Raw genomic sequence first — 15,221 nt, 5'->3', positions numbered from 1 at the left:
TTCATTGCACCTGTGATAAATCACCCGCCACCTCAAGTCTTCGTGGGGGTCTTCGTGCAGAACCTTCGTGATTTTGCGAGTTCATCGTTGAGCTTGGTAACCTCTCGGTCGAATCATGACCGTCGAACCAGGAGAAAATCTCATTTTCTCTTGGTCGAATCATGTTAAAAAATAAATAAAATACAGGTTTATACACAGCAATGAAATCAGCTGTAACCTTATACCTGGTATGTTAGTTGCAAAAGAAAAAAAACTAGTTATTTCTCTAGGTTCCGCAGGTTCCGCGGTTCCGCGGTCTGCAGTTCAGCAGATTAGTGCTACCCTCTGTGGGAATGTAAAAGTTTTTATCAAACCCAAACGCGGCAAAAACAAGCACCGGAAACTCGAGTAAACACGAGCCTGTGAACTTTTGAGTTGACGAAGTTCAGAAATAATTTGAAAATAATTTTGAATCATTTTTTGACCCTCGACCATTTACCCTCGACCCTCGACCATTTACCCTCGACCATTTACCCTCGACCCTCGACTAGTTACCCTCGACCCTCGACCCTTGACCAAAAGGCAAACTCAATTTGGAGTTTTTGAATGGCTGTATCTTTCCTAATATTAGCTTGATTAACACCAAACTTGGGAATGTTGTAAAGTGCGGTGTGTTCTTTTTGGCTATGTGGGTGTTGAGTCCCATAACCCATAATACACAGACTCGTACCCAGACCCCCACGGTATGAAATCAGGCAATGGTACCACGAGGATAACATGAAAACAAATTTACTGAACGTTTACATGTTTATAGAAAAGACATCAAGAACGATTTGTAGCGGAATTTGACGAAAATCTTAACAGCTGCGGTTTGTTTTTGAAACTCACAAAAGGGTTTCTTCGATCCCAGAAAATTTACTGGCGCATCACAAAGTACGGATCAAGAAAAGGTTGCTGTGAAAATCATTTTCAACTTTAAAAGAAGCAACATTAAGTCAATTGTCCTTCTCGCTCTCATCTCTGGCTCGGAAATCCAAGTGTAGGGATAAAAACCACCACACAGTGCTTTGGAGTGCAACTGGATTGGAGTCGCCGAATTCTCCTGCCTCAAAAATAGCAACTTCTTCGTTTTCGTCAATCGCCCGAGCGGCTTGGAGCTTGTTTCTTCTGTCGTGCTCGCGAACTAGTAACTTGTGCTTCGCAGCTAGAACTCTTCTCGATTTTTAAACTCATTATCCTTGAGTATGTTGAATGGATATTTCTTCTCAGAGAAGTATCGCTGTATATATTGCGCTGAAAACTGGAAAATGTTGCTGGCTCGTATTCACCATTTTTCCTGCGTACGTTCATAAAAAAAAAGAAATTGCCAAAAGGTGATTTAGCTCGGACGAAGGTAGGCTTTCCATTGTTTGACTATTCAAACCATTAGCTTCAATAAAACGGAGTAGAGTGTTCATATCAGTAGACTTCTTCCTTTTGTGTTTTCACTTTTCTGTTTGTTTATAAAATCCTTAATGGCTTCCTCGGCTTTCGCAGATGCCTGCTTCAGAGGTTTCTAGATCTTCGGGATAGTAAAATTTGCTTTGTAAATGATATTCTTCTTCGTCCATGTTGGAATCAGTCTTTTGGGTAGTTTCTTTGCGAAGAATGAAAGTATTTTCAGGTTTTCTTTTCGCAGTTTTAGCTGCAAATTTTCAAATTTGCCGCTTTTCTTAAAAATACACGGCTTATGACCATTTCCATGGAAACGGTCCGTATGGTAAAATCTCGACCAAAAAAGAGCCAATCAGAACGCGCGGATTTACCTCAATACTACCTTGCCATATAATAAAACTAAATAATAATTGTGAAGCTGTGCTTAAATGAAATCAACAAATTCAAGTTAAAACTACTGCGGTATACGAACATGATAGTTAAATGGCTCTTTCTGCGCGTTCAAATACAACAAATAATAAATAATTGTTATAAAGGGCAATCTGAGGTGGATACTTTTCCTTGTCCTCCAAAAGAATGAAATAATTTATTAAAGCCAAGATAAGCCAATAAAACGTAATGCAAGCACGCTACTGGGGGCATTGCATATTGGCACTGTCGCAGTTGAAACTGAACACTCAGGCAGTTGAAAACCTTGCAAGATTGGATACATAAGTTTCTATACCCCAGTTATCAGTGAAGGGTTTTGTTTTACTGAAACTGATAATACTAAATTTGGTAAAAAGAAAAAGGCAAAGAGGTTGCGAACTGATGTCACTGCGCTCACCAAGAAAAAAAAGAAAAAGAGCGACAAAGACAGCAATTTTGGTACGAAAACAGAGTCTACCGACTGTTCTGAGAGTTAGGAATCTGAGTCAAAGAGTTCCGAAAACGACCCTGAATACGACCCTGCTTAGGAAGCGTTTTTCGAAAAGGGTCAAAAGGACGTAGACGACATGTCAACATTCGGCTTAGGTTATGAGGACGTTTAAGAAGTGGTAACAAGCCGAAAAAGGGATGCAAAATGGGAGGACTAGCTATTACCAACAAGCCGAAATATTACCAACAAGCCGAAATGCACCACAGTCTTCGAGAGAAATCCCTTGGCCAGTCGTATAGGTTCCAGCGTTATATTGCGGGTGGGGACACATCTGTCGCACAAGCACTTTACAACACGAGGCACGTCCATATTATACTCTAAGAGTTGGACTCACATGGAACAGGTTTGGATTGTCTAGCGCGGGACAAGTCCTTTGACATTTGGGACAAATAAGCCAGTCCAAGACTAAGACCCTCAAAGGAACCACCATCAGGCTCTACTTCCGCTCCTTGGAGAGCTTTTCCAAGTGGGTCAAGGAATGTAAGAATCAAAGACGAAGACGAGCAAGAAGATAGCAAACTGATAGAGAATAGGCTACTTTATTGTCGCTGGTTCCTTGGGAGGCCTAAAACATTCTGAGGGGACGTTTTCGGACACACTGATTCCATTGGAAACTTTTAAAATAATATTTTTCTTGCTTCCAAAAAGAATATTCGTATTGAGTCCAAAAATCGACTTTTTTCCAAGGGGTAGATTCAGGGGATTTTGGTCAAAAATGAGCTAATTTTGAAGTCTGATCATTTCTGTGAAGTTTGAACTTTGTGATATGAAAAAGCTTTTTTTACCTGCAAATGTATTCTTACCCGTTGAATATACGTCAGTTTCATTTAGATTTCATGTCTCCATTTTTAGGTCAGAGAGATTTTTTATGTTTGTGTTACGTGTCCAACATTGTTCTCGTTCATTGTTCTCGTTTTTGTTAAAACACATAGGGGCGAGCCCCAGTACTCAAAACTGGCATCCTACTGTGGTTTCTTTTCTAGGACCTGTTAACCCTTTCTAGGCCGAGGGGTGGGGGGGGGGGGGGATTCTGCCCGCTTTGACTTTGAACCTTTATAACCTTTCTAACTTTTAATATGCAAGCAAACACCACCAAACTTAGTAACTATTTTTAAAACTTGCCTGGGAACAAATTAGTATGGTCGGTGAATTACAAAATTCGAGCTCCGCAATTGCTTGAAAGGATTATTTTTCAGAAAAGCATAGTAATTACGTTTACATCATTCCAGTAAACATAAAAAAACAGGACTTTTCAAAAAAAGTAAAATCTTCCTGCCCGTAATATTCTGAAAACTGTCATTTCCTTACCTAAATTGTGACCAATATTTTTTGTAACAAGATCCGAAATTAAAAAGAAGCCACGACATTGAGGCAAAGCTTGCGTCTCCTTCCTTGAATACTTATTATGGTTGTCCACTCAAAGTTCTCTTTCACAGGGCAAAGATATCAGCCAACACAGGAATTGTCATTTCCTTACAATTTTTACAGAAAACACGGTTACCTTTCCCTCGTTGTGAAGCCATTCCCTTTGTGACAACTGCTAGTTTTCTTTGTATGGCCTTTAGTTGTGTATGTCTGGCTTTCAGCACCTACTATGGTGAATTTATATGATTCAAATCCAGCACGGTGGAGGGATTTGTACTTGTGAGTTATTTTTGGTTGAAAATTGAACACCTAGAGTGCTTTGCAATGCGAGAGGATTGCACTAATGACAAGTCTTATGTGTCAACGAATGTAGTATTAATAGGCAAGAACAAGTCTTACATTTATAGGTAGGTCCGAGTAGTTGAGTGCTTAATACAAAAAAGATACACGAATGTAAAGTTCCTTGAATTTAGAATAGAATTGTCATTTCCTTGCCTTTCAAAACAAGAAAAAAATTGTCAAAAAATTGTAAAACGTTCAAAAGTGCTTATTTCTTGGCTGGCACTTTCACGCGTCGTAACCTTTCTTGAAGAAAAACAGGATTTGTTTATCATCCAATCTGAGGTTCATTCTGAAGAAGGAAACGATATTCTAGAAACTGTCATTTCCTTACCTATTGAACATTTCGTCTTAAAACTTTCATTACTTCTATAATACTCGTGCCATTTACATGATAACCTCACGAAATGTAGCATAGATTGATAGCTATTATGTCACAAAAGACCAGGCATTATCATCTATTTTTAGCCGTTCTAGAGACATTTAACTCAAAAATGGCAATTCCGTCTTGAGGTTGACTTCGAAACCTGTACTAGACATTATACTCGCACTAGATTTTTTTTTCGTCAAAAGGTCGCTTTTCTGAAACATGGATGATAACGTGGGGAGTACAAATGAAGCTGTGGGGAATGAATTTATCATCTGTTAAGCAAAATTGCAAAGTTCTAGCAATTTTTCTTCCTAGATTCCCCAATTTTTGTCATTTCCTTACCTTTTGGAAACTTCAATACGCCATTTCTCAGTGGAAGTTAAGGCAACATTGCGGTTCTTTTAGCACATATAACAATGACACCAGAAGTTGGCTTTGTGAAAAAATTAGGGGTTTTCCATGTAAAATGCACATTTTACAAGCGATTTTATGATTATCATGAGAGAGGTAAGGACAAGACTTTTCAGGAACATTATAGTAATAATAATAAATACTCAAACTTTTACTTCGAAAAAAAGGGCGCATATTTTGGTTTGACATTATATGTAAAGCTAATTATTAAATTCCCAGACTCGGGTATTGCATTTCTAGCATTCTGATTGGCTCGCTAAATCCCGGTTATCAGCTCATATACTGTAATTTGACCTTATATGGAAAACGATTGCCCCAAGTGTCGCTGAGCCAAAAATTTTTTTTCGGCGGGAAGCTAAAGTTTCTTCGGAAAAATGGAGAAAAAAAGAGAAAAGAAAGAAATACCAGACAATGCCATCTCAATATAACAACAATAAAAGTCACAAAGTTCGGTTTGACACTATTTAATGGTACGTATCTCTGAAGTTTCCTTTAACATCAGAAAAAATTGCACGATTTTACGTTTAGATCACATAACAACAACAACAATAACGACCGGCTACCTTCAAAAATTCCAGGATGGCTTGCAAATCCTGGTGGTAAGAGGTTAAAACCGATCGAAGAAATTTTTCAAGAAGAGCTTAATGCCTGCCTTTCTGTTTCTACGCGTTTACGAGGACTCCAGTTACAAAAGTTCATCTATGAAATCCGTACGAGCGGCGGCCATAATGTTCGTTTATGCTCTCTGTTATTGAATAAACTTGAGATTCATTTGCTATACAATGCACTGGCTGCGCTCAGTTTGCTGGGAAGGACTGACAAAACATGATATGCCATTTTTTGGCCACCGAGGTGGCCGTTTATTATAATAACAAGTAACCTTTTACTCCAAAAAACATTCAATGATCAAAATCATTCCCAGCAAATGTGGGGGAGTACCCGCCATAAGATATTATTCGAAATCCCTACTGACTGTCCCGAGGGTGGGTGGGAGGGAAATGGTGAACTGCTACTAAAGCTCGAGTTTGGAAAAGAGGACAGTGACCTGGCCTCATCTGCTTAAATATTAGATTATCAAAGACCCGGATGACCCCCTACCCTTTGCTGGGAGACTGGCACTAACAAGCAGCATAAAATCATTTATTCCCCATGTGGGCTGAATAAATCTCCTTTATGCTCTCTGTTATTGAATAAACTTGAGATTCATTTGCTATACAATGCACTGGCTGCGCTCAGTTTGCTGGGAAGGACTGACAAAACATGATATGCCATTTTTTGGCCACCGAGGTGTCCGTTTATTATAATAACAAGTAACCTTTTACTCCAAAAAACATTCAACGATCAAAATCATTCCCAGGAAAGGTGGGGGAGTACCCGCCAAAGCCCTGAAGGGGCCCCCCACCCAAAGCCACTGCATTGTATCTAATAAGGTTGATTGACCTGTTTACTATGAAATACAACAATAACATTGGCCACCTGAGCCACCGCTTAACGTTTAAAAGTTCCAAACTCTAAATAAGAGTCAAATGTTCAAAGTTCCACTATTAATAACATCCAGCCCTAACACTCTGCTACTGCTAGAGTGTGGATAAGTTACTCCACGACAGTTACATCACCAACTCATTATTGTCAGAATCAAAAGAAAGCTACATTAAGCCACATTAAATAATGTATTAAACAATACTGAAATGGATGAATTAACGTAAACTCTAATATGAACTTTTGGCCCCTGCTCAAAAGGTCCCCCATAGATACCTAGAACCTAATTAAATGACCCCAGTGGGCCCTACATACTTTGGACTGATGTCGTAACCGAAGGTGTTATAATTTTAGGCCTGCTGCCCGTCAGGAAAACCCCCCTGTTGCGGGGAAACCTGATCCCTCCCGAATGCAGAGCCAGGCACACAACACCCTGAGGGAGAAGGGTGATCAAAAAGACTTGAAAAAACCTCTTGGACCTTTGGCCCCTGCTCAAAAGGTCCAAATATTAACGACTAGAGTCGTTCACTACATAGCTGAACTAGCATTTAGTTACATCCTTCATCAATTACGTTTACTTGCTATATTGAGAAAGGTTCACTCACACTTGGCCCCTGCTCAAACTGTGCTGAACCCTTACGGTAAGTCTAACAGTTACTGTAAGATGTGAGGCCACTGGGCAAAATGGGAAGGTTATCTTTGTTAAGTCATGAACGTGACCCTAGGGTTGGTATACGTATGTATTTCAGAAATGCATTAGAATTCCATCTACCAAACACTCTTATCTGAGAGTCAGACATTCCTTTTGCTGCAGCCCACGAGGCTGCACCTATGCGAAAGCTGTGTGATTTATATCTATCTTCATGGAGATCGCAATATTGTAGCACATCTTTGAGAGACCGAGAAAAGTAAGACCTAGAAACAGATGACCCGTCAGCCCAGCAAAAAAGTGGCCCTGGGGCCTTTCCCCGGATGGAAATATAGTCTAAGAGTAAAGAAACTGGACAAACAGGATGCTCTCTATATATAAGCAACTCTACTGGTTTTGTTGGATCACTGTGCTTATAATGTGTCAAGACTAAGTTGGCAGCAACAATGTTATTGAGTCCATCTCTTAAAAAGAAAAGTTGGTCAATTGTTATTATATGTTTTGTCTGCTGACCAGGGCCCCCAGTAACTTCTCCAACTCTGAATGCTGCAAAAAATGCGAGAGAGTACAAGCAAGTTGGTTAAGGACATCCGGTCGCTTTAATTTGAAAGAAATTTTATAATTAAAATTCAGTGAACTTCAACAGCAATATCCAAACGGGGAGAATTTAATAAAACAATTATTCCATTCGCGCTTGTTGGATATGAGATTCAGTTATAGCCAACTCATATCCAACGCGCGCTCATGGAATAATTGTTAAACATTTAATTAGTCAACTGAAGGTAAAACACCTCCAATTCGTCAGGTTTAAAGTGTTTTTTTCCCCCATCCAGATTTAAGAATTTCTGGTTTACTCCACTTGGAACATCATAGCATTCGCCAACCTGTACATATGACTCGTTATTGGCGTTTGCATTATCAGAGATATAGATGTCAAACCGAGGCGTTTGACCTGTACCTTTATGACAACCAAAACTTGGTCCATAAGAGGCGTTCCCAACGATTCCAGACGCATTGGTTTTAACCTTGCTTTTAAATGGTGGTATTCCTTCTTTGTTGCAAATGGAGAAAATAAACGCCTTGGAAGATGCTTTCCTGATAACATTGAGCTCTGAAAAACAAGGAAACATATAACAGAAAAGTATCTTACTAACGAGAATTAACGCTTGTGCTAAGTTAATGCGAATTAAAGGGAAAATTGGTCACTAAGGACGAAACTAACGCAAACGAGGCTGGTAGAACCAGTAATGGAAATTTAAAAAGGGCGCCAAATAATTTTTTTTAAGGAATAAATTGAAATCTGATCATGATCATCAGAAATTTTTGAGATATATACTTAAGAAACCAGGAACGCTTTCTATTTAGCCAAAAATTTCAGTTAGCAATTCTGGAAACTTTCCATTCGCACCAAAGTTGCCATCTCACTGGTAGATAAAACACTTATGTGATGGCGAGAGAAAGGCAACAAAATTGTAAGTTCAATCCAACTGGTTGGAGAAGAAAAAGTAGAGTACATTCTAAGAAAGGTCCGTTTGGTCCGAGAAAATTTCCGTTTCTGCGTATTCATCTGCTTTTCTTCTGGTTGAACTAAAGCGACTGACTGGCCTAGCCAGACAATTCTGACAGAATATAAGCACTCCTTTCCCATTTTGACTGCAGGTCCTACAGTCAACTTCTGCCTTGCGGACACCTCGCTATTACCGACACCGAGATAATACGGACAGCAGCTAAATCCCCGGCGAAAATAAACAACAGACGTTTGACTGAAATAAATTCCCGGTATTATGGACTCTCGCTGTTAAGGACGCTAACTCGCGGCCCCGAGGGTGTCCGCCATAAAGAGAGTTGACTGTAGAAAGAAAATTCTTCCCAACTAGTTTATATTTAAGCAACTGCATGGCCGGTTGTCTTCGTTGTCAATTAGAAAATGGCAACAAACTCTATGAATATATTGTATTACCCCAAGGAACATCCACGTAGCCACCAAAGACGTACTTTCCACTTTTAATGATAGTCACAGTATCGGGCTTCTCATCACAGTGGCTATGAAAGGTACTGGCCCTCCAGCCATGTAAGGAGGCACGGTAGCATAGCAGCCAACGGAGATCTTTTCTATCAAGAGGCGCTAGAAACTGACGGAGGATGTCGGAATAAGATTCGTTTATCGATAATATCGTTGAATTCATGAGAAACTCTGAAAAGTGGAAAAGAAGAGGAGAAACAAAAGAATTTATATTACAAATAATGCAAAAAACATGCTCGAGTAGCCACAAAATTGTTGTAGTGCAAAGACTTGCACTAGAACTAAATTTATGATGGAAACGTATTTCTGCTTATGGCGTCTAATGCGATGAAAAATCCACAAAATCATTAAAAGTTGAAAAACATGTGAAGTTCTTGGCATATCATCAGTCATGAAAAAGAATAAATTATGATGTCTCAATAACACGTGATTTTTTGAAATGTTTTGGATCCCCAGGCTTAACGTTGTGTTGACATGTGTCATTGCCCGGGAGAGAGAAGTGCTGGAGAAAGCTGGTGTTGACATTGCTATGACATGCACAATCTTCATGTCATGATTGGTTATGAAGATGAGTTCATCTCAGCAGGCTCTCAGAACGTCTGTTGACGATGGTGCCTCCTTTCGCTAATGCGCATGGGTGTCTCGGGATGTGTCTACTAATATAAAATTCAAAATTCAAAATTGTATTTTGTTCGGTGTATATATGATTGTGGGAAAACAAGGTCACCGGCAACAAGGCCTTGGAATCCAAAACGAAAATTAGGTGTTATCACGCATTTTCAGATATATATTAAGCTTCTTTTTAAACAAAGAAATGTTATTCAGTGTTTTACCAGTTTTAAAACTTTTTTGAATTATTGATGCTTAACTATCCCTGAAAAAATACTTGTTACCTCCAATTTTTTTATCAATTCCAACTGCTCCAGTATAGTTATAAACGGCGCACAAATACATCCATATAAGAAGGCACTGTCCTTCCATAGCAAGGCCCACGAAAAGATTTTGATGGGGGTGCTATCAGATTGTCAGAAGCTCAACTGCATTATTTTAGCAAACGATTCCGATAAGCCGGTATACAAGCTCAATAAAATACAGTAACAAACTGCATATAGGAAGCCCTGACTTTTGGCAACAGGTTAAAATGGTTCTTATATCAGTAATATCTATTGACAAATCAGGCTGAACAGGTTCTTAAATAGCCAGGTTCTTAAAGTGCATATCAGACAAAAATTTTACTTCTCTTTTTTGCAGTGTCATATGTTCAAATAACTATTGTAAACTTAAAACGTCACGTGATAAGCCTATGCGACGTCACTTGACTTGATAACAAAACAAAAAAATGGTTGAGACGTAAAGCAGCTTTGCTGCTTCGCTGTTCTTTTGGAACTGGAGTGCCCAATAAGCATTAGTTGCTTACAGTGATAAAGGTGTTAAGTGCCCGAGATTCGTTAGACTCAGAATTTTGGGACAATCGCTTCAAAGTAATTGTAGTTAAAGCGATTCAAGGCTGACGGACTGCTACTCGAAGTTTCTGCGCTTTTCAGCTTTAATAGTTTTGCTCGCACGTTCATAAATAATGAGACGCCGTACCTTGTTGTTTTCCCTGAGTTGATATGCTGGCTCTCTATCTTAACTTATGTGCGAAATTGTAATTCAATAACAAAGTGCATTCGCTTCGTGTAGCCTTTGTAACCACCAAATTAATCATCAGGTTTGGTTGTAGTGGTAGTTTCGCCGACCGAAAAAGCTACGAGATGTAAAGGAGGCTTTTCTTAAAATCCTAACAATCCTCAACACACAATCTCTCCCACTGCAGCTGAAGCTACTTTGACCACCACATACATTTTATAATTTGTCTCTCTCTCTTAGTCCTTTGTGCCCCCAGTGGGGCATAGGGCCCCTTTTTTATAATTTGTACTGTATTTATTTTTATCTTGTAATCATCTGTTGTAATACTTTTTTTTTCTATGTTAATGTTGTGTAAATAGTGTGAAATAAATGAACCATGAACCATCTGCAATCGTCGAAAATCAATGTACTTGTTTACGGCATGCAAAACACGGCAAATCTTCGTCATTTAGTCTGTAGTCATTTCTCAGACTGGTTTGACACGACCCGTGACGACTTTTTTTAAGATTTTCTCTAAGCGAATAATGGTGCTCGATACGAACTTTAGAAGCGTTTTGTAACGAAAACACAACATTCTCGGAACAATATCAAGCAAAGTGACATCATTATTTGGTAAACAAGGTTCCAGACCTGGTGCAATTTTTTGAAGGAAAAAGCGGATATTTTGCCCCGAAAAAAAAAATTGATTTTCAAACATTTTGAATAAGTTCTATTATTCAAATCGTTTTTCACAAGTATCGAAACTTCTAAAAACTGAGAGAAAATTTTGGGAGCATAATTTTACACTTTAATCGCATGGTAAAAACAATTATTTCTGTTAATGGAGCGTCTGCTAAAAATTTGTTCTAGTTGTCTAATTAATCTAATTATCTTACTGAACATAAAAAAGAAAACAAATTGTAAAATAATATTCTCAAACTCATTAATAATTTATCAAGAGAAAACAAAGAAAATCACTACCGTGACTGTGGTTTGGATATGTGATCCTAATTACCATAAAATTTTGCCAACTTTAACCTTGAATTTCTCCAAGAATTATTGATTATTTGAGAAGCCATGTCAAACACTCTAAAGTGTGTTTCATCAGATATCCAAACACCTCGAAGTCGTTTAAAAAACTCGGCTGCGCCTCGTTTTTTCAACCTACTTCTCAGTGTTTGGATATCTGATGAAACACTCTTCCTCGTGTTTGATATATTACGTAATTTAGAAATTAAATTACAGTAACAATAAGGTATCTCCTCACATTCTTGTAATTTCAGTTAATTATCACTTGAATACTGTGGCATAAATGCAATTGGTCCTGATCTGACTATATGAAAACCATAAGACAATTATTGTCCGGAGCATTACAATTTTACTTTTTATTGAATTTAATATGTTGTTAATATGTTAATTATAAGAACCCGTTTCATTTTTTTTTTTCAGGCTGAAGTAGTTTTTATATTAATAATGTTTATTTGGCCAAATTTTAGCCTCGAGGTACTTAATCCGCAATTTTCTTATACTCGAGTTTTTGTTGTGGCCCATACGTTCCGATGTTTATTTTTATTTTAAATATGGACAGCTATTATCTATTCCTAATGCTTGGATGAAGGTAACAGGCTAACTATACAAAGTATAATAACTTACTGTGCTCGCATTGCGGCCCTGTGAATCCCATTTCGCATTTACAGCTGTAAGTGCCATCGCCATTGTTGATACATTTTCGTCCATCTTGACAAGGTTCTGGTCTAGCGCAAATGTCAGTGGCTGCAGTAGAAGTAAAGTTCGAACGATATGAAAACAACTATTGCCCTATTTAAGTAATATCTGCAGCGGGTAGAGTGTAAAAAGTATAACTACAACACAACAAAATAACATGATTTCAAAATTCCAATCTAGGTTCCGCTCCATCCATTTTACGGTCACGACCCTACTAGAGGCTACTGATAGTTCGGCTTTTAACATCGATCGCGGTGGTATCGTTGCTGTTATATTTCTAGATTTCAAGCAAATTGTTTGCCGTATATCTGTGTGCAACTGACAATGTTATAAAATAATTGGTTCACGCATTTAGCTGTGCGTGTATTGAGTTACGATGCACGTGCACCCGAGAAATTTGGAGAGCACTGAAGAAGCTAGAGTTGATCGAGGCGTATTCTTACGCTTCTCTCGTGTTCTCAACAAGGTACTTATCAACAACCTGTGAGAAAGTCATAATCGTTGGCAAAAAATATTACGCTTTACTGTATGATAAATTTCACTCAGGTTATCGAAATGCCAATGTCATAATTGTGAGTAGGTTCCTTCAACAGTTATGACAATGCACCGTCGTAATTTCACCAAACGTTTCTCTGATTTGCTCAGCTACTGAAGCTTAAATAGTTTTAAGGCGCATATTAGTTTTAAGGCTTGCTATAAAATGCTCTTTTGCAGGAATGCTTATCAGTTATTTTTTTTTGTCTAGAAAAACTTGTGGCAGTTGCTACGAGATGTTATCGATGAACTTCAGCATTTTTTCTCGTGTCATTACAAGCCCCCAGGTCCTCACACCCTTTCCCGCCTGGCTTAGGAGGGGGATTGGTGCAGGTTCTTGAACGATTCTGCACTCCGTTTCAGTCATGTACAATTACCGTTAACTAGATTCCAGTGGACAAAACCTGGAGTTCAATTGTGTCTAGTCGTGCAATAAAACCGTAAGTACAGTCGAGTCCACTAAGTCATAACCCATATTAGGTTAAAATAAGCACACAGAAAAACATTTCGAAATGTTCTAACCTAATATAATGCTGTAAAAGACAGGTCGAAAGGCCATTTCGGCACGGTTCTCTGGTCGTTCGTCGTATAAGCTTGAGCTCTGCCTGTAACGTCCGATGTACACTGCACAAACTGTTAACGTATTCAGTTGTCGAATTCTTGTTCCCGTGCTAAAATCCTGTTAATTTATCTGTTCGCGAATTCGTTTGCGCGCCGGGTGTTGTTAGGAGCGTTACCGGGGGGATAAGATCTTACAAAACAATATCAGTACACTTACTGATGAAGATCACTACATCCTTTAGCTAGTTCTTTCCATTTTTTTCTTTTTTCTTTTACAGGCAGATGACCACAAATATCGCATTTCCGGTATAAATGACTGATCAACAGCAATGAAACAACGTACCCCCTTCGAAAAATGTTACCTTTCTTTTGTTTCCCGGGTGAGAGGAATCCTAAGAGAACATTGAATAACCCAGTTTTTCGTTTACCGTAAGTCTGGGTGACCTGTGGCTTCGGGTGGTCATTCATCTGTTAGTTACAAAATAACTTTCTTGGGGTTCAAATTTATACCGTCTAAATGAAACAACAACTAACATCCGGGACTTGAGTCAAATGGCGAAACAAGAGCAAGAATCGGCAAGGATTTTCTCTTCAAGAAGCGTGAGTTTGAAAAGCTATTCGAATATTTTTCACCCTTATAACTGTAACATTGTTAGGCTAGTGATCGATTAGTCGAGAAGTGCGGTTTTGGGTCGGATTTCCGGTCACGAGTGTCATAAATATTTTCTAGATGTTCGATCGGTGTGATTGGCGTCGTTGCATGAATCTAGCATGAACATGAAAAATCAATTTGAAACGCTGTCTTGCTCTGATGAAGCCGATTCTGTATTAGAAAGCTAAACTTGAGCGCTAAAAATGGTCGGCTTTTGAGTGAGATTTTCTGAGTACGTAGGTGCCGTTAAAAAGTTATTGCCGGCTTGTTTTCTCAACAAATAGGCCATGTTTCATGTCAGTCCTGAAATGTCAGTGTCATGTCTAATTTCAAAGACAAGCCTTCTATGGTGTTTTTTGACCTTGCTTTCTTACGATGAGTCCTAATTAAAGTCTTGTTCTGGACTAGCATATTCCATCAGCCTAGAAAGTTTCAAAATGTGCTTAATCTCTGGGGGTATGTTCTTACAAATCCAGACATGTATTAAAATAATGTAAGTCAACTGATGAAAATATAGGCTATTTTTGCTAGCCCTGCTTGTCTAAATCACAGCTGTTTTGTCAAGAAATGTAACTGATGTTAGAAGAAGGGCTTAAAGCCTCAACTTTACCAGTTATTTCAGGATATGATGAATGCAACGAACTATTTAGCCTTTGCTTTGTGGCACTTGTAAACTGACATGATTTCTTTCCTAAAATACAACTTCTGGAGGCATCCTTTCTTGATTGTTTGGTTGCTACAGTTTATCCTGAAGTGATTAATGATACAAAGGAGAACATCAACCCGTTCTGAACAATTTGAGCTAAAACACTCGCTAATAAAATAATTATTACAATAATTTAAGTCGAATGATGAAAATGTGGGCTTTTCTTGCTAGCCCTACTTTTCTAAATCACAGTTGTTTTGTCTAGCAATGTAACTGATGTTAGTACAAGGGCTTTTAAAAAGCCTCAATTTTACCGGTTATTTCAGGATATAATGAATTTAAGGAACTAGTTAGCCTTTGCTTTGCTGTATGTATGTAAACTATATAGTAATAAATATGCCAAGTCAACTGAAGATTTGACTTGGCATATTTATTACTATATAGTTTCGTACCGCACAACCTGTACGGCACTCATCAGGTAAAGAGAGAAATGTAATATTACATCGTAAAGCTGGTAAAAATATATA

At 38.4% G+C, this 15,221-nt stretch overlaps 2 protein-coding genes across 2 annotated transcripts in view; both read right to left on the bottom strand.

The window, feature by feature from the left end:
* LOC146464313 (uncharacterized) overlaps nt 1-15,221 on the bottom strand; it is a 205,964-nt gene that overhangs the window by 165,779 nt on the left and 24,964 nt on the right. The gene's annotated exons all lie outside the window — the stretch shown is intronic.
* On the bottom strand, nt 7,648-12,493 carry LOC146464314 (uncharacterized). The gene is made up of 3 exons (XM_085129954.1): nt 12,230-12,493; nt 8,906-9,139; nt 7,648-8,056 (listed from the first exon to the last, which is right to left on the bottom strand). Exons 1-3 carry the CDS (start codon nt 12,258-12,260, stop codon nt 7,710-7,712), a joined length of 612 nt encoding a protein of 203 aa, XP_084986080.1. The 5' UTR covers nt 12,261-12,493; the 3' UTR covers nt 7,648-7,709.

This window comes from Pavona decussata, unplaced genomic scaffold, assembly GCF_977016875.1.
Source record: "Pavona decussata unplaced genomic scaffold, jaPavDecu1.1 SCAFFOLD_165, whole genome shotgun sequence".
NCBI classification, from domain to species: Eukaryota; Metazoa; Cnidaria; class Anthozoa; order Scleractinia; family Agariciidae; genus Pavona; species Pavona decussata.
This window is presented reverse-complemented; position numbering and strand designations above follow the sequence as displayed.

What these genes read in the sequence shown, in the direction of transcription:
- LOC146464314 (XM_085129954.1), bottom strand. Translation starts at nt 12,260, where the DNA reads ATGGGATTCACAGGGCCGCAATGCGAGCACA. An exon ending in AGGGCCGCAATGCGAGCACA is followed by an intron (nt 9,140 to 12,229) that starts GTAAGTTATTAT and finishes TCCACTTTTCAG; the next exon opens with AGTTTCTCATGAATTCAACG. An exon ending in CTACGTGGATGTTCCTTGGG is followed by an intron (nt 8,057 to 8,905) that starts GTAATACAATAT and finishes CTTGTTTTTCAG; the next exon opens with AGCTCAATGTTATCAGGAAA.